Below are 22,386 nucleotides of genomic sequence, written 5' to 3'. Positions count from 1 at the left end.
GGTGAAATTTGATCTTAAGAACAAGTGACATTTGTAGTTTAAATTTCGTCAAACGAATTTTTTGAGTGAATCGTAAACCAGTCGCGAGGTGAACAGCCAGTGAACAATTTTGTGTGCGACGCAGTCGATTTTTGTGCGGGTGGTTTCTATTTGTAATTTCATCATTATATACTATACGAAACTCTTCTTTGTTAGTATTACCTAAATTTGTCTAATGTGTTTCCCTGAGGCACGATTATTTCTGATCACCTGACAAACAGTTGCTGACGATTACATTCGACATTTTTTGTTTTAGGCCACTGTTTCATTCCCTTCGTCTCCGTTTACAAGTCGATATCCATTGCAGAGGCGGTGCCAATCACTACTAGATATGAACAAAATCACATTTGTGAATGTTTGATGGCCACGTCCAAAAAGTCTTAAAACCCATATCTGGTGAGTTATGCCATTTTTCTTTTCATTTACGTTTACTCGTTCTTCTCACAACGTTTATTCAAGAACGCTTTAATTTTTAAATTATTATTATTTTTTTTAGCTTTGCATTCCTGGTGTTTTCTTTTCAATTTTGTTTTTACTACCCTGCCCTTTTCCGAGTATCAGTCGTTTACATCGTTTCCATTCAATTATGGTTACTTTATGAAATCGTTGGCAATAGCACTCCCCTCGTACTAGAGTTTATACGAAAACCGTTGGTCCCGAGTATTTGTTTTCGATAAACATAGCAGTTCACTCTCTTAGCTGAAGCATGCAGATGTTGTTTCTCATAGTCTTTGCAGCTTTTGTTTCTCGTCACCCCTCTTTTGTGAAGCATTCATCACCTAAGGGCAACGACGTACAAATGTTTGGTACAGTTTGCAATGGGTCCACGAAAGGGTCGGGTCGGGGCATGACGAGTTTCAGTTTCACAGAATTCTATGGATTAAATGTTGATTCCACATATTTTTCAACGTGATTTATTGCAAGGGTTCTTTATCTCGCATACATTTTTTCTCTTAAATGATTAAAATGACGAACACATGACAACGAATAGGAGAATCGATCTGCCCTAGGCCATGTTTTGGGGCAAGTGATCGTTCAAGATTAGTATCTTTGTCAAATCCGTCCCTGGGCAAGCGCAGCGTCGTCGAGGAGTTTTAGAATTTCTTTCTTATTGTTTATTGCATTATTTTTGCGTAAAGTAGATCGTGGGTCATTGCCATTGGGTACGACGCAAATATTCTGTTGGATTAATAGTCTGATTGCTTCCAATGAGTTTGAGCTGGCATAGTTTTCACCGCTCTAAAAGTGAAGCGCATTCTCTCCGTATCTGTTCGTTGCGTTGACGTCGATTCCCAGTTCGATCAGTGTTTTCATTGCGCCGATAAAATTTTTTGTGTTTTTGTTTCGACACAAATAAAGGAGCGCATTCAGCCTATCGTTGCACTTTTCTTTTTTCTTTTCACTTCCTGCCCATTGCCTCTGGAATGCTCCATTCAGCCGCATCTCTTGCGCATTATTGGTAGCTGTGGCCCCGCACCTGTGGTATGTCGATTTTATTTCATCTATGGCATAGATCCAACTTTGACTCATGAAATTTAATTCTTGTCTGCTGCAGTTCTTCTGACACGCCACTTACTGGAGCTGAAAAGAAAAAAAAACTGGCTATAATGAGGAGAATCGTATATAGTACGGACAACTGTGTCGGAGAGAACGCAAGGTAATTTACACCAACTATTGAATGACAATAAAGATGTGAAACACGATGATTTTTCTCTATTTTCAAGAAATGAAGCCAAACAGTACGAAAGTGTGCCGGATCGGTTGACGCCCAGTCTACCACGTCCTTTCCGTGAGCGTCTCCGTCGTGTTTTCAGGTAAGGATTTTCAAAATTTGATTTCGATTGCACCCGCCAACGCAACGTTTACGTAATCATCGTAGCGGAATCCGTTTCAACAGCGTTTTACCAGAATTCACCTCTGCTGGTTCGTTTATCAATTAGAGCAGCTTGTAAAATCGGCGATGTTTAGTTTCTAAAGGGATGGCGTGCGGAAAACAAAATCGGAAGCTAAAAGAGAAATTGCGTGAGACATTTTTCCGTGTAGACATCAGTTCGTCTTATTCTAGTTGTACCAGTTGAAATGCTATAGCAGTTTGTTCATCGCTGAATGGGAAAACTCGGTACAAGATTTAAAACCATGTGTATTGTCTATGTAAACACGTTACAGCCCCTGTTTTATGACAAGTGTAAAGTGGGCATTCATTGCCAGACGGAAAATGTCGATCAAATTTGGTCCATGTTTATCTCATTGGGAGCCAACGGGACGGTCGTGCGGAAGTAGTTTATAATGTCATCGACATTTTGTTGACTGTCATTGTCGCGAAGGAGAGACAGCGCGTCAATACCACCAGGTGCCTTATCGATTCCGTGTTGGATTACGAGTTCAATTGTTTCCATTAATTTTTCGCTGGAATTATGTTTACACAAATAATGAAGAGCGTTCCATTCGTCTGCGTCCTGTGCGTTCACATCTACCCCTAACTGGATCAAAAGCTCAGTTGTTTCGAGTAAATTTTCACTCGAATTGTTTTTGCATATTAAATGAAGTGCGTTCTGGCCGTCGTCATCTTTATCGTTTGCATCGATTCCGCTGTCAACTAGGAGTTTGATTGCGTTGTACAAGTTTACGTTTGAATTGTGCCTACATAAAATATGAAGGGCATTCTCATCAAATGCATTCTTGTCATTCGCATTGATTCCGTGTTGGATCAAACATTTGATTGCGTCCAAAAGATGTTCGCTTGAATTGAACTCGCATAGAACATGAAGGGCGTTGTTTCCGCAATCATTCTTTGCATTAATGTCAATTCCACGTTGGATCAAAAGTTTCATAGCGGCCGTTAAGTTTTCCTTTGAATTGTTTTCGCACAAAATGTGAAGCGCGTTGCACCCGTGCTTGTCGTTTGCATTTACGTTGATTCCCTTTCGAATGAAATCGTCAAGTTTCTCGTTGAGATTCGATGCCACATTTTCATTCGCACACAGTTTGAAAAATTCCTTTTCTTGCCCATCAATCTAAATGGTTTAGTTTGCATGTAGAAATGAATTGTTAAGAATGGATGACTTGCGTTAGGTAACGCTTACAGATGTCGTTACGATTACCTTATACTTTTTCAATGCCAATTGTTTAACGACGTCGGATGATGTAATTCTATTTATGGGTTCGTGGTCCAACATTTTCTTCATTAAATCATAAGCGTAGTGTAAGTGATAAATGCCTGTTAAAAAAATCGGTGTTTAGGTATAATCGATTTGTTATTGTGATTGTTATTTAACGAATACCACCCTTGAATTTAATCGTTTTCGTTTTCATTAGATTTTTACGAATTTCATCTTCAGAACCACCGTACGGATGTTGCCCGTTGAGGAGAAGGTAACCGAAGACGAGGCCTAGAGCAAAAACATCACTTTTGATGGTGCCTCGGTGCCCCTCCGCTGCTTGTGCTTGTGCGTTATGGGGACATTTCAACAACTCGGGGGCGTACCAATTACGGGTTCCTCTTACTCCACTCAACGTGTACGTGCCCCGCTCATTGACGGGCTTGGAGAGTCCAAAGTCGGCCCATTTGATTATCGGCTCATCGCATTGGTCAGTAGAATCCACGAAGATGAGAACGTTTTCTGGTTTAATGTCTCGATGGGTTACGTTTTTGGAGTGGATGTGCTCAAGGCCTGATGCTAACTGAGAGAAAATGCGGTAATGGTATGGTAATTTAGGTCCTTTGTATTTTTTAGGGTCGTCTGGATGTAGAAACACTTGATCTAACGAAGCAGCACAGCGTTCCAGATAAAAATACCTTTCATAAAATTAACAGTGAAGAAGAAAAGTGATTATAAAAACCTTAAGCGTAAGTAAAGAATCTAACTTGAAATTGGCATCGACTTCACAGTGGAAGAGTTTGACGATATTCGGATGATTTAATTGTTTTAGAATTTCTTCTTCGTTGTTGTTGCCAAGACGATACACTTCAACTCTTTTGACAGCCACTTCACGGCCTTCGAATGTACCAGGAAAAACTGAGCCGTAGCCGCCTTGTCCCAGTGGAACTTTTCCATCATACGAGGTAGCCATGTCATTTGTTTTTATGACAAAAACAAAAACAAAGATCAAGTAAAGAAAAATGTTTCGACCGCAGGTCTTCCCGCTGAATTCCGACCATTGACGTCTTTACAAGTGATAATGAAGCTAGAGCAAGTGCAATCCTTGCGCTTGTTATCAAGGCAACGTCCGTCGCTTGTTATCAAGGCTACATCCGTCGCTGAAACAGTTACAGATAAATACTGAACAAACTGCCTATCTATCGTGCGTGCTTAAACAATTATTAAGTGGCGTGTTTACACTGGAAATTGATTTTCCATTGGAACAAGATTCTCAGCTGATGCGATTGTCATCCGTAGCGGTAGACAGGTAGATTTTATTTTGGCGAATCGCTATCTTTTTCACAGTTTTTCTTATAATAATAATTTTATTTTTATTTAATTGTTGTTACTTTCTAGGACGGATGCTAACTGTAAAGCTATTCCCCGTAGCATGTTACCCAATTTTGGACGTTAGTCCGACCAACATTGCGGGACATTTTCGTCTTTGTTGATGGGTACACTTCCGTTATCACCATTTGTCATCCAGTCTAGTGGCTCTCGAATGGTCCATTCAGTCTTCACCCTAGTGGATAATGGGCTGCTGCGGTCTCGGACAAGTGGCAAGGTTGTTTTATTTTACTTTTGGCCATAATTTTTGTGCCACCATTTGTAAGGAACCGTTGTGGATTTTAACGCTTTTTTCGATTTAGGAATGGATTTGCGTGCAGCATGCAAGCAGCCAGTGAGAATTTACCTTAGCTCCTCGACAAATTACATTTTCAAGGTCACATAAAATAAAATGGCAAAATAAAAAATGTGGTCGGACATCTATCGATGCTGAAACAACCAATTGCAGTGCAGTATCCGAACAAAGAATTATGGAAGACTCTTCAACTTTAGCAGGTAAGAAAAAGTAAACAAAAATTCATTTGACATTTACCTTGATGGTTGCACCATTTCCTATCTAGTAAACGCTTCATGGTGCACCGACAATGCAAAATCTTCCTCGGAGATTCAAATGAGTTTGTATTTGTTCGTACAAATGACACGTGTTCCTGAAGTTGAAGCTCTAATGGCTGCATTGAAGCTGGAGGGAAGTAAAACAAGCGTGAAACGCCCCAGGTGCAATGTGACTGTTCCTTCCACTTCGCACGGAGTTGAATTATCAATTACAGACACAAAAATTCTTGCCAACACGGAATAAAAGTCAATCTTTGTCTTCACATTCTTTTGCATCTTGTTCTCTCCTAAATTAATCAACTGCTGAGTCTCCAAAAGGTCCAAAGTCAGTTAAGTTTTAATTACACATTGATGAAGTATTTCAACAATGTTGTTTACGTCTTTGCAAGCAGAGGCGAGCACTAATAAGTAAATCAAAGGTTTCCTGTTGTGTTAAACAAAAAACAGGTAAAGATTGAAGAAAAAGTGGCCGAAGCTAAAAATCAATCGGTAATGAAAAAGGAAAATTTTTCAAGGAAATGAGAAGAAAAAAAAACGTGAAAATTTAAATTATACAATTTATTAAAATCTTAACAGAGCCATAGAAACTGGGTTGAACATCAGAAATATTACAAATTGTTATAAATACTACCAACTTATAAATAAATTAAAATTATATTATAATTCAGTGTTAGCAATAGTAGTAGCAATTTTCGATTGACTGTCAGTTGGTTTGATGTCCGCACGCCATATTTTCCGAGTACCATTTGCCAAGTTGTCCAAATTTCCTAAAAAAAGAAAAAAGACGGAAACTAAATCGATGTTAAAATAAATATATTAAAGGAAAAAAACCTGAAAAGCAAAAACAAAAATAAAAAAAGAACTAACATTAAAACAAAAACAAAAAAATGATGGCAACGTGTTTTCGAACCCTTACCCTCTTCTTTTACACAGTGGCCATTTTGGAATTCGCACATTCATCCAAGTGAAGTTGCTGCAGAAACAAGGCCGGTCCTTTGCAGTTGGGAAATTTTTTTAACATTTTGGATTTTGGTTTTTTTTTTTCACAAGCACACGATGAGTTATAGATATGAAAATGAAACAGTTGTTGTCGTTGTTATCTTGGGGTTACAGAAATGAGCTCCCGTTTCAGTATGCTTTATTACTTTGAAAGAAACGTGGTTTGTGAGCTCCGTATCTGCGTGTATCTGCTGTAATCCACGCTACTGCCATTTCGATTGTGCAAATTTCAGGTGAAATTTGATCTTGAGAACAAGTGACATTATGTAATTCAAATTTCGTCAAACGAATTTTTGGAGTGAATCGTAAACCATTTGTGAAACGAACAGCCAGCGAACAACTTCGTGTGTCATGTGGTCGATAGTTGTGTGAGTCAAGCAGTGTAGTGAAGTTGACATACACTATTGGAATTGCCGATCACTTCTACATTATCAACAAGATCGAATTTGTGAATGTTTGATGGCCACTTCCAGAAAGTCTTAAAACCCACATCTGGTGAGTTGTGCCAGTTTTATTTTCATTTACTTGATTCGTTCTCCTGCCAGAGGTCATTCAAGAACGCTTTAGTTTTTTCATAATTTTTTTTTGGCTTTTTGGTTAGTAACCTGATTGCTTTCAATTAGTTTGAGCTTGCATAGTTATCATCTCACAAAAAGTGAAGCGCCCTCTCTCCAAATCCGAGATGGGCGCTCTTACGCTCATCTCGACGTTCAGCGCGGACGTCGATCCCCAGTTCGATTAGTGTTTCCATTGCGCTGGTTAAATTTGTGGTTGTTTTATTGCAACACAAGTACATAAGCGCATTTAGTTAACGATTGCAATTTTCATTCACGTCGATTCCGTTATCGATTAAGAGTTTGATTACATCGAGCGCGCATCCTCGTGCAATCAGATTCCGACCAAATAGAAAATGATCAAAATGGTTGCTCGACTCGGGAATGTTTACAGTTTCTCTTGAATTTACTTGTTCAATGAATTATGCCGATGTAATCATTTTACTAGAGTCGCCTTCTAACATTCATCTCAGGATGTGGTACGGTTTGCACTCGCACAGTTTAACTTTAGTGTAAAAAAAAAAAGAATTTTAGACTTTGTTAGCAGGCAACAAAATCAGATGTGCCAAGTGTAACTTGAAGTAGTGTACCACGCGGATGAATTGATAGTGAACGATCCGTAGTCTGGCTCTTATTCACATAGTGCACCACTTAATTTATGATTGACTATAGAGGAAAAGGGAAAACGGCGATGGCAAGATGGTCAGCTGATCGAGAATCATTTGGCGCCCTCGAAGAGAATGAAGCAACTACACGCGTTGACAATTTGAATTGGCAACACTCAACGGCGATGCAGTCATACTTGTATTTTAAAAGTTATTTAGCTTGTGTAAACAACCAAAAAAGCGGGAAATTTGAATTTGGTAGTGGTGAAATATAAAAGAACAGATAATGTGAGGCAGCCGCCTTTTTTTGTTTTCCGTCATCAAAGCGCAACTGCTAAAAACGAGTTTTGATTTTAACAAGTGCTTCGTCGAGTAGTTTTAGGATTTCGTTCTTGTTACTAATCTTATAGTTATAGGCTAAAAAAGTTCGTGCATCGTGACGATTGGATATCACATCAATTCCCAGTTGGATTAAGAGTTGAATGGCGTCAATTAAATTTGGGCTTGAATTTTCTGCACACAAATGATGGAGCGCATTCCGTCCGTTTTTGTCCATTGCATTCACATCGATTCCAAGGTGAATGAAGTCGTTGATTCTTCCAAGTAGATCAGGCGATGAGTCCTCAGCACAAAGCTGGCGAAATTCTTCTTCTTTTTCACTCAACTATATTGGAGAAATTTGCGATTGTCTAGGTTGCTACTTCCTTACTTACAAAAAAAATAATATTACTTTATTCTTAATGGATTCCAGTTGTTCGACGACTTCATCCGAATCGATTCTTTTCCGCGGATCGTATTCCAACATTTTCCGTAGTAAACCATCCTCATAATATTTGAACAATTCGCCATCAATTTCTAGAATTAAGCAACCAAGTGTTCATAAATATAAGAGTTAAATAGTATGGTAGTAAAATTGGGATTACTCTTCAGATTCACCGGATCTTTTCTAATTACGTTATCGTGAATTTCTTCTTTTGAACCGAATAGATGTTCACCCTTCAAGAAAATGTAACCGAAGACGAGGCCTAGGACTCCTTTGCGTCCTTTGCGTTCACGTTAATTCCGAACTGAATATATTTTTTGAGTTTTCCCGTTAGATCCAATGGCGAATCACGCCCACACAATTCAAGCAATTTTTTTCTTTCCTAGTGAGCTAAATCAAATAAATTGACATGTGCATGTGATTGTTCGAATTGCTTTAAATTCATTATACCATGATCGGGTGTAATTGAATGAAAACTTTGTCCAACATGTTTTCCAATAGGTAATTCACGTAAAAATCGCGTAAATTGCCATCCGTTTCTAAATAAAGCAATCAACTCTTTTAATCATTAAACAATATCGTTATAGTAGAGGAGAGAAGGGGTGGTTGGAACAAAAAACTTATTTTTGCTATCAGGACATTTTCTGGTTTGATGTCTCCATGAGCTAAATTATTTGAATGGATGTATTCGAGACCAGAAGCTAATTGAAGCAAACCATTTATCTGATGTGGCATGCGTCTCTTGTATTTTCGGGAATAATCGAAATCTATTCGGGCAAGCTTCAAGCGCCACCAACCTGAAGTGGCCCAATATGAGTCCGATCCAAAGTACCTTGTAAAAAGAGAACTAAACAAAATAAAATCATTGTTGATATTGTATTACGATTTAAAATAATAAGATATATCCTACATATAGTCCTGGTCACTTTCACAGCGAACAAGTTTGTCGATGATTCGCGGATAGAACTTTAGCAAAGCTTTTTTTAATTCTTTTTTTTTGTCGACACGATGTGCTCGAACAACTCTTTTCACTCTTTTCGCTTTAACGTCAGGTAATCGTAAATATCGTTCAAACATTTGAGCTAAATCATCCGCCATATTTTCGATATTCACCAAATACTGAATAACTGTACAGTTTTCGAATGACTTTGTGGCAATGGCTTCCTTTTCAGACCCACTTCAATGACCAACGCCTTTACGTAGTTGGTAACGCCACGCAATACTGTGTTATCAGCTGGCCAGACTTATCAGTTGTGAAATAATGAGTCTCTTGCACAAAAATTCGAGAACAACGGAAAATAATGATGGACTTTTCGATCCTGAACAAGTATGGCACTCCGTTTCCCACCATTGACTCTATATTAGAAATTTAAAATTTCTATCATCCTTTCCTTGCTTTTAAATATATATATTTTTTTCGTTATAATTTTCCATTTGAGGATTTTTGGATATGAAGTAGGTTGCCATTTTGGTTATAGATGTATTCATTATCTCTGTATTACCATGGAAACAATGTGTTTATCTTCATGTATTCATCACTGGAAATGTTCCACTATCCGTATCGATCACTACGTGGCTCCACCAACCCCCATTTCGCTTGTTACGTTTTTTTTGTTGTTGTTGTTTTTTTTTTGCTTCTCCTTCTCAGCAGGAGACGGTCCCTGTTTTAAATTCACGATCGAACATTCAACTAATTCAGTTAGTCGATTTTCGACGAAAGGAACTGCATTAATCGTGACGTAACGTAGATGGGTTTTATTGATAGAAAAAACTAAAATGGGCAACACTTCCTTTCCATCAAAACACCAAAGACAAATTTCTCTATTAAATAATTTCTGTGTTGTTTCAATTTTTCATCCTAGGGTGTAGATGAGACCTTCATCCAGTACGTACATCCATTGGAACACCGGAAGATGAATCTTGTGTGCTGAAATCAGCTTAAAGAAAAATACAGTAAATATGATTGCTTTCTGGCTCAGCAAATCCCATGTAATTCACAAAGTTTGTAGCTCATTCATTTCTGTTGTCAATATTTGCAGTTGTCTGTGACTTGGATTGGGATTAAGTCATTTGATGTACGTACAAGATCTACCATTATATTGAAGTAAGTCACAACAGGAAAGGCTTCCATTTCATTCACCAAAGAAAACATTTAGGAAGAGCTGATGAAGCATGAATAGCAGATTGACAACTCATTGTCGTGTACTTTCGAACAACAGCATTACAGCCAATGAAACATTTGACATCAAAGCCATCAGAATCATGTAAATACTTAGAGAAATAGTACATATTTTTTTTCTATTTTCTTTCAAAAATACGAGGTTTTCAAAGAGCTTTATAAATTCTTTAAAAGAAGTATTTTTAAGTTAATTTTCCGTTTTTTTGTAACTTTTGAAGCAATTAGGCAACGTCTAATTTACATGAAAAGAAAAGGAGAAGGGGTAACAAAAAAAGTATTTAAAGCCGTCTGACCACCGTTTTACACATGCTGAATGTCGATGGTGCTTATTTGAAAGACGTGGATAGTTTGTTCCTGATCCTGTTTACAGGTTTAAAAGTTTTATAATGGTTTCATTTTCAAGTTAGAAATAACAATTTGTAAACTCTGTGTAAAATGTTCATATATGTAATTAATTATAGATGTGATGCAGTTCCCGATTGTGTACGAGTTCGTGATCCAGACTTCATGAGTGGTAAAGCCAATCTTTTATATTTAAAATATGTGGCCATTAGCTTAATTTCATACTTTGTTTTTTTAAGGCTTATGTGTGCTTACACATGGTCTTGTGTGGAATCCTTGGGTGTTCCGTAGTTGCTGAATCAGGAAATTTATGTGTGGCAGTTTTGTTAGCTGCTTCCATGCTACATCTTTAGGTGATTTATTTCTATGATGCACTCTTTCTACGGCTCTGCTGTGAAACTGGTATAAATAACCCTCATTGGTGTTTCTGTTTCATAACTGTGCGAGCTGTGTCTTCTAGTTTGTGTAATTGTTTTATTTTTTTTTATAGGACGGGCATGGGTTAATGGCGCTTTCCATTTACCTGCTTCCATTTTTAAGGTTCCATTCAGGGCATGGCTCAGGTAATCTGTGGCATAAATAATTTTTGAGCTGTGATGTTTTAAGCAAATGACTGTCAGCCCATGGGGCTATGATGTCAATCAGGATACTGAGCTCTTATTAATGCCATGTTTTTATTGCTATTTTAATGAATAGTCGTTGTATTTTCCACGTATCGATTCAGGTTTTTTAAACGGGTGGTTGCGTGGACATTTCATGGCATCGAGCAGCCTTCATGAATTTGTCCCAATAACTTTGTATATCAAAGCTTCTCGAATTTCAGCCTGATAGAAATAATGTAACACAATAGTAATTCAGCTTTATTTATGCAACCAATCAATTGTGATGCTTACATGTTGTTGAACCTTAAACTCCAGAGCCTCCAATCGTTTGTCTCTGTTTTTCAGTTGCAATATTTTATGCAGCACTTCTAACAGCTGTTGTTGTTGCTGTACTTTGGCCTCCAGTTCAATAACTTTGGATGTCAAAGCTTCTCGAACTTCAGCCTGATGGGAATAGTAATGTAACACATTACTAATTCAGTTTTATTTATGTAAGAAATCAATTGAGATGCTTACGTGTTGTTGAACCTTTAACTCCAGAGCCTCTAATCGTTTGTCTCTGTTTTCCAGTTGCAATATTTTATTCTCCAAAAGTGAAATAAATTCATTCTTTACAAAATAATTAATAAAATGTTTTTATTTTTTGTATTCTAGGTGAAATGGAAAGAACAAACTTTCTTACATGATTGCCAGTTAATTGTTGTTGCTGTTTGTTCGAGGTAATCCATTGGTTGAAAGCAATTTAAAAGCACACAACAGGAAAACGAACGTGGAACACAAGTAACCAGCTATTGCATCGCCTAGGACGTTTACTGATTTCTCCTCGACGGCTGCATCACCGCTTTATGACACAACTTCAACGTGTCAAACATTTGCTGGTAAACTGTTGATTTCTAGGTAAGGAGATGGAAGAAAGTGGATCTTACGTGTTTGTTGTACGCATGTGCCTTATTAACGTAATTCCTTTTGTATTGGACAGATAACTTTGGCGGGTTCAAAATTTATCAGCACTTGGATGCTAGTCAACACACTTGTGTCAATATATCAGTACAGGACTAATCATGTACGTAGGACTGGATTGGTTAATACAGGTGAAGTAGCTGTTACGTCATCTCTAGTTTGTGATCGACTTTTAAAATCGTAGATTACTTTATTTGCTATAGGGAAGATTAATCACGTTGTGTGTGTTGTTAACAACTTGTCAGGTCTAATTACGAGCAAGAATGGGTCTTCAGGCTGTTATCAACGCGTACCACCACATCCTAGTCCACATCTCGGCTTTGATTTTGCCATGATTTATTGAGTGTCACTGGGAGTTGCATTCGGATTCTGCAGTCCTTTGTGTAAGATACCACAAGACTTTACTTAAACCGTTGCATAAATTTCATGACTTCTTTAGTAATTATAGTATTGTATGCTTAGTTGGTAGTGTATAGATGAAAAATGATAGTACGTGATCCACCTTCAGGTCGACTATCATCGACAGTTTTCACAGCTAAGACGAAACGTTTTGATGGTTGATGCCAAATAGTTAACTGATCATAAGATTTTCTTAATCATTCGAAATTCTAAATTCAAATTCATTTCCCAATATGAAATTCAATGCAACATTTCATATTTCCATCGCCATCTTTTTCCGATTAATTGTTTTATTTGGTTCATAGCGTGTGTTGGCAATGCTGTCAAGGAGCTGGCGTTGGGGTAAGAAAAGCGCCAAATTGCGCCCACCAACTGATCGGTTTCATCATTGCCATTTTAACTGACATCCACAAAGGATGTGTTACGTGTCGCTTTCTACTCGTATCACTTCCTGTTTCCGTATTGTAAGGGTTTCAGTGTTGAAAACAAAAAATTTCAGTCACAATTGGCTGACAAACAATTAAGTGTTCAAATTAGATTATGTATTAAGTGTAACTTGAGGCAATGGACACCCTGGATGAAGTGCTGCTGAACAATGTGTGGACTGGCTATTGAGACGGTCAGCGGATTGAGAATTGGTGCCCTCGACGGGAAAGCAGCAACCACGACCCAATCGCCCAGTGTAAACAAGATAGTTCATCGATGGCTGTGCTGCGTTTGGATGCAATTCACAACGAAGAAAGTTGTCTGCTCTTTCTACAGGTTAGTTTTAACATAACTTTTTTGCTTTCGTTTGGCTTGTGCCATCGTACAATGCCATCTTAGAAGGGCCTAAAATCTCAACCTCTCCCAGTTATTTGGCTGTGATTTTTTTCAAATTGTAACCGTTTCTTTTTTTCTTTCATTGATTTGCGAGAGATCCTTGAAAATGATGCAGTGTGAGAATGCACTGATACTGTATTTTTCCACCCATCTATGGCTGGCCTTGCCTTCCAGTCCTTTTTTTTAGGCCATGTTTCGCCATTTCTGCTTCGATGGCGCAATAGTGAGGGGTATCATTGACATTGCATTGCTCGAACTGACGAACAATGCAAGTGGCCTGCGTTTTTGTCAGAAATGGGGAAACAGCTGGCTTGGCAGAATCGTTTGAAGAACAATCACTCTTTCTTGCCAACTTCATTTGATTGATTTTTCACATTTTATTTTCCCAAACTTTTGAAAGTCACCAGAAAAAGTGGCCTTTTTGTGGTAGATGTCTACTCGTTTAAAAAATGGTAAAATCAATTGTATACAAGCAGATGATTTGGCTAAAAACAAATGGACAGGATAGTATAATATATAGTAGGAGGATTTAACTAATCTTATTATTAAATGGCTGTGTTGTTGATGTGAACTACAACTTTTTCAATTTGCTAAATCTGTATCCTTTGATACTTTCTCTTATTTTAAAGTCGTTTGCCCACATAGAATTTATAAATTGTCGAATGAATCGCAATCAACATGGCTAAAGGGATAATCAATTGACAACACTACGGCGATGTAATCATTTTTTTTATTTTTGAAAGTCCGTCGGCCTGTGCAATACAGTCAAGAAAGCGGGAAATTTGATTTTTCTAGGGGTAAATGACAAAAGAATTCCGAGTGTGCGATAGTCGCCATGTTTTAATTTTCCGTCGTTAAAGTGCATTGCATCGCCTAGGAACGAGTTATGATTCAATCACGAAATATTGCGTCGGCTTTTTTTCCCGATTTTTCCCTTGTTGCTAATCTTCATAGCGTACATAAGTTCGAGCATCGTTTTCAAAATTGTCCGTTGGATTCACATCAATTTCCAGTTGGATTAAGAGTTGAATGGCTGGTTGAGTGTCATTTAAATTTGACCATGGACTTGGTTTGCGCAAATAATGGAGCGCATTCCTTCCATCATTGTCCTTTGCATTCACATCAATTCCCAGTTCTATTAAAAGTTGAATGGCGTCAATTAAATTTGGGCTTGAATTTGATTCAGACAAATGATGGAGCGCATTCATTCCATCATCGTCCTTTGCATTCACATCAATTCCCAGTTGGTTTAATAGTTGAATGGCGTCAGTTAAATTTGGGCTTGAATTCTCTCTACACAAATAATGGAGCGCATTCCATCCACGATCGTCCTTTACATTCACATCAATTCCCAGTGGGATTAAGAGTTGAATGGCGTCAATTAAATGTGGGCTTGAATGTGATCCACACAAATAATGGAGCGCAGTCATTTCCAATTTGTCCCGTGCATTCACATCAATTCCTAGTTGGATTAAGAGTTGAATGGCGTCCATTAAATTTAGGCTTGAATTCCGTCTACACAAATAATGGAGCGCATTCCGTTCCCAAACAGAGTCTTTTGCATTCACATCAATTCCCAGTTGGATTAAGAGTTGAATGGCTTTAATTAAATTTGGGCTTGAACTTGATTTACACAAATAATGGAGCACATTCTTTCCCCTTTTGTCCTTTGCATTCACATCGATTCCCAGTTGGATTAAGAGCTGAATGGCGTCAATTAAATTTGGGCTTGAATTCCATTCACACAAATAATGGAGCATATTCTCACCATATTTGCCCTTTGCATTCACATCGATTCTAAGGCGAATTAAGTCGTTGATTCTTCCAACTAGATCAGCCGAAGTGTAACCAGCAAAAAGTTGTCGAAATTTTGTTTCTTTTTCAGTCAACTAAATTGGTGAAATTCACAATTGTTTACTTTGTTAATTCCTCACTTACAAAAAATATTACTTTATTCTTAATGGATGCCAGTTGATTGACGACTTCTGTCGAATTCATTCTTTTTTCTGGATCGTGTTCCAACATTTTCGTTAGTAAGTCATCCTCATAATACTTTCGCAGCTCGCTATCAATTTCTAGAATTAAGTGAAAGTGTTCATCAATAGAAGAGTAAAATAGAATGGAAGTAACTTGGGATTACTCTTCATATTCACCGGATCTTTTCTAATTATGTTTTCGTGAATTTCTTCCTTCGAACCGTATAGATGTTCTCCCTCCAAGAAAATGTAACCGAAAACGAGGCCTAGGACAAACACATCGCTTTTGACGGTGCCTCTTTTCTTTTCTGCCTCTTTATCCTCTTTTTTTTTATTTTTGTTCAAGAATAAGTTTAACACCTCCGGGGCGTACCAGTTTTCGGTTCCCTTTATTGTAGTCAAAGTGTATGATCCCCGTTCGGTAACCTTTTTGGACAATCCAAAATCAGCCCATTTGATTATTGCCTCTTCATCTTGGCCAGGACGTCGCTTAATTAGAACGTTATTCGGTTTAATGTCGCGATGAGTTAATTGCTTTGAATGAATGTATGCCAGGCCAGTAGCTAGCTGTTGGAAAATGTCAATGAAAGGTGGGATACGTCCTTTGTATTTTTTGGGATTATCCGGATCCAGAAACAGCTGATCCAAAGTGGCGTCACACATTTCCATTGCATAATACCTGTAATACCGTAAGAAAGAGACAAACTGCGTTATGCCGTACGTTTTGCTTTTGGGTATTAAAAATAAATAGTTTCCTAAAGTCGTCGTCACTTTCGCAATGGAAAAGTTGTACGATATTTCGGTGATCTAACTTGAGCATAAATTTTTCTTCGTTTCCATTGGATTGGTGCAGGAGAACTCTTTTTACTGCGACTGGGCAGCCATTAAATTCCCCTTTATAAACGGAGCTAAAAAGAGTTTGTCCTAAAAGAGCACTGCGGTCGAACGTGATTTTCTTCTCTTCCATATTTTTCAAATACGTTAAACAGAAAGTTGTGGAATGTTTAAGTTTCCGAACGGCGCTGAAGCGGTTGCGTACTTTTAGTCCAAGCTAGCAAGTGGCCAACGCCGTTAGTTGATATCACCTAATCTTGAACGACGAGTAAGATAATCACTATCAGCTGTAAAATCAATTTCCTACGTTTATCAATAAATCGTGTTTTACATAGCCAGTGATGAAGTATGGTCTGTAACTGTTGCCCTTGGCTCTTTACTGTAAATGAAAGATCTTTAATTTTTGTTACTTATTTATTTATTATTGTTTTTCGTTGTGTACTTCTTCAGGCTCCTTTTCGTCAGTGAGGTACATCACAGGCTAAGAATCGACTTGGTATTATCAACAGGTATGTTAAATACATCACTAAAACAGCCAAAGTGCGTTTATCCTGCATCCATTTCTTGTTGTGTTTAATAAAAGCAGACGACCAGTGGCTCTCGAATGGTTCCCTTCAATACCAGTCCCTCTGGTGGACAATTAGCAGCTGTGATGCCGAATCAGTGGTTTGATTGCTTTAGTTAACGTTTATCAGATTTCTGTACTAACAATTTGATCACGAAGGCAACTGCTGTGGATTTTTACGCTTTCTAAATACAGAAAGGGATTTGCGTGACGAACATAGGCAGAAAAATGTGACTTTTACCCACCAATACAAGAGGGCAAAGTACAATCATCTGCGGTAATTATTGCTTATCTGTATAGCGTGTGCTATTATACCTTTCGTCTTTTAGATGTTTCAGTTCAATTGGAGTTACGTTTTCTAGTTCGGCTAAAGTCTAACGTTTGGGAGATTAGCAACGCAACTAGGGAAGAACCGAGACAGTCAATTTCCCCGATCATCGTGATTAATTTCCGATGCCCTGGACTATGCGACGGAACCATTCGCGCCGTCAGAATCTGAAGAGCTACAGCATATATGTGCGGACACCTTCATCGTTCGACAACGAAGGTTTGAATTCTTCAAGACACTTTGAAACTAAACTGCAATTGAATACTAACTTGAATATCTGTTTGTATCTTTTCTATGGCCATGTCATTCAATGTACATAATGTGGAGATCAAACATTTTACGGCCAGCAAGGACATATTTGGGAACTGGTATTGGCGCCAATATTCAACAAATTCACCTAAAGGAGACAAGGTAAACGCAATTTCAGTTACATTTCAATATTTATAGATTCACTTTGTGAGCAATTGCAATTGCGTCGTCTCATATTCTGCGTGTTTTACACAAACTTCGTGACGTCCGCGTTTATTGGGGTTACGCGAAATTTGCGTGCATGAAACTACACAACAAATAAGATGTGGATAACTTACAAATGGAAATTCGCAAAGTGAAAGAGGGCCGGGAGGGGCGTTGTATTTTCGATTCATTAACTCTGGGCAAGAACTGCCTTGTCCATGAGTTTTATGATTTCGTCCAATCAAATTTTTCAAATTCCAGTCAAATTTTACCTTTACTTCCTCTGCAATCGGATATATTCCCTTTTCGAGGATGTTGTTCAACAATACTGAAGGGAATGCAACCCTGCACGTAAATTATAGATTGGTTATCAGTTTACCGACCGCTTAACAACAAAATATCGTATACTATCCGCTTATCTTTACCTGTTTGTTTTGGCGGCCACACGCTTTTAACATATCCACTCTTTTGCTATGCCTTTTTCTAAATATTATTGTTTCTTCTTTCTTTCCCTTTGGTCGTTAGAATGCCAATTTGTTTCAAAAACTGTATAGCAAATGGAAATCATTCTTTCATTTTGGCGAAACATTTTTATTTTCTCGCAAAATAGCAAAGGTTTTCGCATTACATGAATCGATTACGTGCTCTTCCATTCCCCGCTTTACCTGTTTATTCCGATTCGGAATGGACGAATCGATGATACGGGCCACTGCCAGCCTTGTTCCACATCGATAACGAGGTTGGAAGAGTGTAGGTGAATGATAGTACAGCCAGTTTATTGCCTTTTTATGCATATCGTTGCTATAGGGCATTTCATTGGTGTGATGTTGGAACAATCATTTTGGTCACTTTCGCATTCTATTTGATAGATTTGATAATAGGAAAAGTTCTGTTTTGGAATTCATTATGTGTGCAATCGAAAATCATTTGCTTTTATACTTGAACGATTCGATGACATAGAAACTTGTGTAGTTTTTTACGTATTTTGCATTTGTTTTTATAGAAAAAGGCCCGCAAGTTTTTTGAAATTTAATGCTTTAAATTATTAATCCTAGATGGCACTGTCAACGTGTCAAACAAAATGGGAGGAGTTATCCCTGACCCCTAACCCCAAAAATTGGTTTCAGTCCCTTACGAAACAGGTACAAATTTGGGAAGCATCTTTTCAAAAACTCTGATGATGTAATTAGGTTAAATCTTGTTATTTTTATTCAGTACTTTTAAATGCAAACCATTTTAATTACCAAATTTTTTATTTATTTCATTAGGTTCAGTTTGGCGCCATTGTAGGTGGTTGTTACCGGAAGGGGTAGGAAAAAAAGGATATTCAACATGGCTGACGTCGTCACTGGCGAATTTGTCTGTACCATGCTTAAGATACGTAATTGATTTAAGTTTTGCTCGTTTCAAGAAAGATACGTTATGTGTTACGTAATCCATTTCCTGCAAGGTATTTGTTTTTCCATTAAATGCTGCTCTCAAAAGTGATCATTTTATTTCTGTGTCATTTAGAACGGAAAACTTATATGGGTCAGCAGTAGTCAGATCTGTACCCATATATTAATTGACCACATGTTCTTTGGATGTGTCCTGCATAGTTGACACGGAAGAAAAAGGATCTGAAAACAATCAGTGAGTGGTTCTCTTGTTCTAAACTCCATTTTTCACAGTATATGTGAATTGGATTGAGTTACTTTAGTTATTACATTTTTAGTTATTTAGTTGATTTTCTTTAAGTTCTCTTGTCATTGTCAGTGTTTTTGGATTGCTTTTGAAGAATTATATTCAAATTTGTTATGTTATTCATAACTTTTATTTTTTCTTAGTCTGCTTCTGTTAGTGCTGTCCTTGCACAAGTTGTCATCGAAGGCAACAAGATGAAAAGCAACTGCAATTGCAAAAAGCTATTTACACACATTTGGTCATCAATGCAGTTGAATCTCATAACAATCCGTTCCAAGTGTAACGAGTTAGCTTAACATTTCTAAGGAAGAAATCACACTTAGGTAACACCGATTTCTTAATAGTATGGTTTTCGAGAACTTATTGTCCAATTAACCATCTTTTTTTTAAATAGCATTTTGTAAATTTCATATCAGTCAAGATTTCATGGGTGTTGCCCGTATAAAGAAACAACCGAAAATAACGCAAAGGCCGAACATATCGCTGTTAAAAGTACCGCGAAGCTAACGTGCTCTTGTGTATCGATGAGGAATTTCATGAAGTCGGAGATCAATCAATTTCGATTCCTCTCACTCCAATGACGGACGGACAATATATTATGACATCTTCAACTGAAGGTGGACGTACAGCTCCTACGTCATCGACTAAGTCGGGGCCGAAACGGTATACAATTGATGTAAAATCTTACGTGATTCCCATGTTATTGGCTAAGTTGTTGGTCTACAGTCAGAATAGCCTTCATGCAAGTCTACCAACAAACCAGCAATGAAACAATCACAAGGATGGCGGCAGAGAAGCGGGCATTGTTAGCTTGACCTGTTTAGACAGTATACTTCCCAGTAAACCTATTTCAACTAAGCTAATGTTGCGTTATTAGTAGGTCGTAATAGTTGGCTGCTTCGTTTTATCGATTGATAATTATTAATCAATCGACTCTGTTGCACAGGTGTTTTCCACGTGAAGTAAACAAGATGCGGTTTCTCTGCGCTTATTTGTTTTGGGAAAGGATTCATGCACAACCCATCTCGCAACTTGTACAAATGTTAGAGAAGTACAAACGCTTTTTTTATGCTGGATGTGGAGGGAGGGGAACAGCTTTTATCATTTACATGTATCCCCATTCTATTTCTAGGGTCGTGAGTGAAATCTGCAGCAACAAGAATAGCGTTGGAACGCATCCGGGCCCCTCGTCAAACGAAGGATGTCTGGTGCTATAATCCGTGTCTGGCTGGTCAAGGACAAAACCTTTTGATTGCATGTCGGTTTACAGGTTAGACAACTTAATAGTTTTCGTCTTGCATTAATTCATAGTACTACGTGTCTTATTATTTTAGATATTCTTCTATAAAATTCGGAATCTAATGGATGCTGGAAATTCATGGGATTTAACGCTTGGTATAAAATTTGGTTTATTAATTTATTCTATCCCCTTTTTTAAGATTGTTCTGTCAAAAAAACGACAAAGGTGTGGCAGACAATCTTTTCATTTAGGGACATCAACTCGACGAACAGAAATAGGAACGACGGATAGATCGGGAAAGGTGTGATCTATCCAATGACATTAAATTAAACGTAGACTTCCGTGACCCTTTCGATGACGCTTCTAAATCAATTGGACATCCGCAACATCAAATAATTGAATAGATTTAGGAACATCGGTAACTGAAATATTTAACAATTTTCAGACTATGCAAGTCTGAAGGGGGTGAAGGGATTTCCCCGAATTATGTTTGGCCAATGGCGAGCAACTATTGCCACGGTAACACATTCACTGCACTTTTTCTTTAAAGTCTGATTCAATTTCTTTTTTTTTTAATTCAGAAAAATGGCAGTAGGATGCGGAGCAGGGGAATTTGCCTTGAATATCGCATTTTGAATCGGAGCACAGGTGGCTCTGAAATGCGTAGCCAATCGTTGAAAATGAGTTCCCAATTAGATGTTGGTCTTTCAACGGACAATTGCGTCGTTTGTTGGCGAATTAGAAGAAACAGATGTGGTGGCGAGCTGCTGATGATCTTGCGTTTCCTTTCGTTTGACTTCTGGGCATGTTGCGAGTGTTTTTGTGTGCGGCTCAAGCCCCAAGGGTAGGGCACGAACGAGGGAGAAAAATGTGATGAGAAACAGATTGTAGTTCCATCCGTCTGGCAGCTGAGTAGAGACGGCGCAGGCCAGCACTAGCACGATGGCCACCAGTACCTGTTTAAATGACGTAATAGAACCTTCCTTTTATTCCATTATTTGCGAATTGTTGCGTCGGTAATGTAGTACTTGACATGGGAAAAAAAAGTGACGAATAGTGGGCCAACTTACCAAAACCTTCATTCTTCTTTGTGTTGTGTGTGTGTCAATGTGCTGTTGGCCCAGTGTTATCGAATTGAATTCTTCTTGTTAACTAACGAAAGTCCAGGAAAAGCAGTCGGTCTTTATATACATGTGCCTTGCTTTGTTGTGTTGCTCATCCTTGGGAACGTGCAATGTTTACCGTTACATGACCAGAGCTCTCCTTTGTGTGTGTGTGTGTCTGTCCTATTGCAGCGAAAGTGGAGTTGCCATCGGCCATTTGCGAATGCAGAATTTGCTTCTCTTTTTTGCGCATCTCGAGCTCTGGTGGTACCGCAGCTGTGGATACCACATTGACGTTATTTGGCGTTCCGGTTCGACCTGGAGAACGGGACTTCAGCCCTTTCGCTAATTGCATCGAGCGTGTAGGTGTTTGGCCTACGGCTAATTCATTTCATATTTTGATAGAACTTTAATTTCTGTTTCTAATTTTAGAATCCGTCTAGCCGTTTTTTATGGATTTCGCATTGAGGATAACAGCCACGACCTCTTTTCCTCTTCTTGACGGGCACACGAAAAATGAATTTTTTCCCCTTCGCCTTCCGCGGCGTCCACTAGACGACCCCGAAAACCTTCCATTCATGTTTTTCAATGTCAAGGTTAGATTTCTTTTACTTTTCCTCATTTCGTTTTCTTGCTATTTCGTCATCGTTTCTTTTCTTATTCTTTTTATGGACAGCCGAACCTTGCACCGGCAATTGCCCATCAAGCCCTGCGTGTTTCGTGAATTCAAGCCAGGTAATCTGTTTATTTCGTTTGGTGGGTTTTGCGAACAGGGTGGTAAATTATGAGACGAAATTCTCGCATCGACTTAGTTACAGCCCAGCCATTTTTTGTTTATTTATTTCGTTCGGACCTTCACACGATCTTGAGCCTTTTCGTTACTGTTGCGTTACGACGCGCT

The 22,386-nt window shown here is 38.2% G+C and overlaps 2 protein-coding genes and 5 long non-coding RNA genes across 10 annotated transcripts; 4 read left to right on the top strand and 3 right to left on the bottom strand.

Moving 5' to 3' along the window:
* Window positions 1-318: 318 nt before the first annotated feature.
* On the top strand, window positions 319-18,904 carry LOC130688150 (uncharacterized). Of its 2 annotated transcripts, none has more exons than XR_009421220.1 (7): window positions 319-435; window positions 16,564-16,779; window positions 16,838-16,955; window positions 17,041-17,225; window positions 17,334-17,417; window positions 18,515-18,601; window positions 18,728-18,904. It is a non-coding gene; the product is annotated as an uncharacterized LOC130688150 (long non-coding RNA). The 2 variants fall into 2 exon arrangements; XR_009000342.2 differs by having other exon boundaries at window positions 17,008-17,225.
* On the top strand, window positions 1,313-5,307 carry LOC130688147 (uncharacterized). The gene is made up of 8 exons (XR_009421224.1): window positions 1,313-1,521; window positions 1,595-1,696; window positions 1,764-1,853; window positions 3,355-4,102; window positions 4,175-4,446; window positions 4,536-4,743; window positions 4,829-5,021; window positions 5,087-5,307. It is a non-coding gene; the product is annotated as an uncharacterized LOC130688147 (long non-coding RNA).
* LOC130688145 (uncharacterized) lies at window positions 2,191-4,207 on the bottom strand. The gene is made up of 4 exons (XM_057511127.2): window positions 3,905-4,207; window positions 3,324-3,835; window positions 3,141-3,256; window positions 2,191-3,053 (listed from the first exon to the last, which is right to left on the bottom strand). Exons 1-4 carry the CDS (start codon window positions 4,108-4,110, stop codon window positions 2,262-2,264), a joined length of 1,626 nt encoding a protein of 541 aa, XP_057367110.1. The 5' UTR covers window positions 4,111-4,207; the 3' UTR covers window positions 2,191-2,261.
* Window positions 6,080-12,459, top strand: LOC130688148 (uncharacterized). Of its 2 annotated transcripts, none has more exons than XR_009000338.2 (11): window positions 6,080-6,572; window positions 9,862-9,952; window positions 10,039-10,263; window positions 10,397-10,548; window positions 10,640-10,692; window positions 10,760-10,873; window positions 11,011-11,083; window positions 11,245-11,613; window positions 11,777-12,019; window positions 12,102-12,213; window positions 12,328-12,459. It is a non-coding gene; the product is annotated as an uncharacterized LOC130688148 (long non-coding RNA). The 2 variants fall into 2 exon arrangements; XR_009000337.2 differs by having other exon boundaries at window positions 10,760-10,922.
* On the bottom strand, window positions 7,421-9,171 carry LOC130688149 (uncharacterized). Of its 2 annotated transcripts, XR_009000341.2 has the most exons (6): window positions 8,910-9,171; window positions 8,716-8,846; window positions 8,450-8,538; window positions 8,160-8,389; window positions 7,967-8,091; window positions 7,421-7,900 (listed from the first exon to the last, which is right to left on the bottom strand). It is a non-coding gene; the product is annotated as an uncharacterized LOC130688149 (long non-coding RNA). The 2 variants fall into 2 exon arrangements; XR_009000340.2 differs by having other exon boundaries at window positions 8,450-8,846.
* Window positions 14,086-16,001, bottom strand: LOC130688146 (putative ankyrin repeat protein RF_0381). Its single transcript, XM_057511129.2, has 3 exons — window positions 15,444-16,001; window positions 15,254-15,378; window positions 14,086-15,192 (listed from the first exon to the last, which is right to left on the bottom strand). The coding sequence occupies exons 1-3, from the start codon at window positions 15,946-15,948 to the stop codon at window positions 14,245-14,247; spliced, it is 1,578 nt and encodes a 525-aa protein (XP_057367112.1). The 5' UTR covers window positions 15,949-16,001; the 3' UTR covers window positions 14,086-14,244.
* A 428-nt stretch (window positions 18,905-19,332) lies between the features above and the next one.
* On the top strand, window positions 19,333-22,221 carry LOC130688151 (uncharacterized). The gene is made up of 10 exons (XR_009000344.1): window positions 19,333-19,465; window positions 19,537-19,805; window positions 19,869-20,022; window positions 20,089-20,193; window positions 20,275-20,412; window positions 20,477-20,537; window positions 20,608-20,901; window positions 20,964-21,847; window positions 21,918-22,081; window positions 22,162-22,221. It is a non-coding gene; the product is annotated as an uncharacterized LOC130688151 (long non-coding RNA).
* The last annotated feature ends 165 nt before the right edge of the window (window positions 22,222-22,386 follow it).

This window comes from Daphnia carinata, chromosome 6 (assembly GCF_022539665.2).
Source record: "Daphnia carinata strain CSIRO-1 chromosome 6, CSIRO_AGI_Dcar_HiC_V3, whole genome shotgun sequence".
In the NCBI taxonomy this organism is placed as follows: Eukaryota; Metazoa; Arthropoda; class Branchiopoda; order Diplostraca; family Daphniidae; genus Daphnia; species Daphnia carinata.
The sequence above is the reverse complement of the archived record's forward strand: the minus strand, read 5'-3'. Positions and strand labels throughout refer to the sequence as shown.

Coding starts and splice junctions, on each gene's coding strand:
- LOC130688146 (XM_057511129.2), bottom strand. CDS start 15,948: ATGGAAATGTGTGACGCCACTTTGGATCAGCTGTTTCTGGATCCGGAT. Junction 15,379..15,443: donor AGATCCGGTGAATATGAAGA/GTAATCCCAAGT, acceptor ACTTAATTCTAG/AAATTGATAGCGAGCTGCGA. Junction 15,193..15,253: donor TGGCATCCATTAAGAATAAA/GTAATATTTTTT, acceptor TCACCAATTTAG/TTGACTGAAAAAGAAACAAA.
- LOC130688145 (XM_057511127.2), bottom strand. CDS start 4,110: ATGGCTACCTCGTATGATGGAAAAGTTCCACTGGGACAAGGCGGCTAC. Junction 3,836..3,904: donor GAAGTCGATGCCAATTTCAA/GTTAGATTCTTT, acceptor ATTTTATGAAAG/GTATTTTTATCTGGAACGCT. Junction 3,054..3,140: donor TGGCATTGAAAAAGTATAAG/GTAATCGTAACG, acceptor TAAACCATTTAG/ATTGATGGGCAAGAAAAGGA.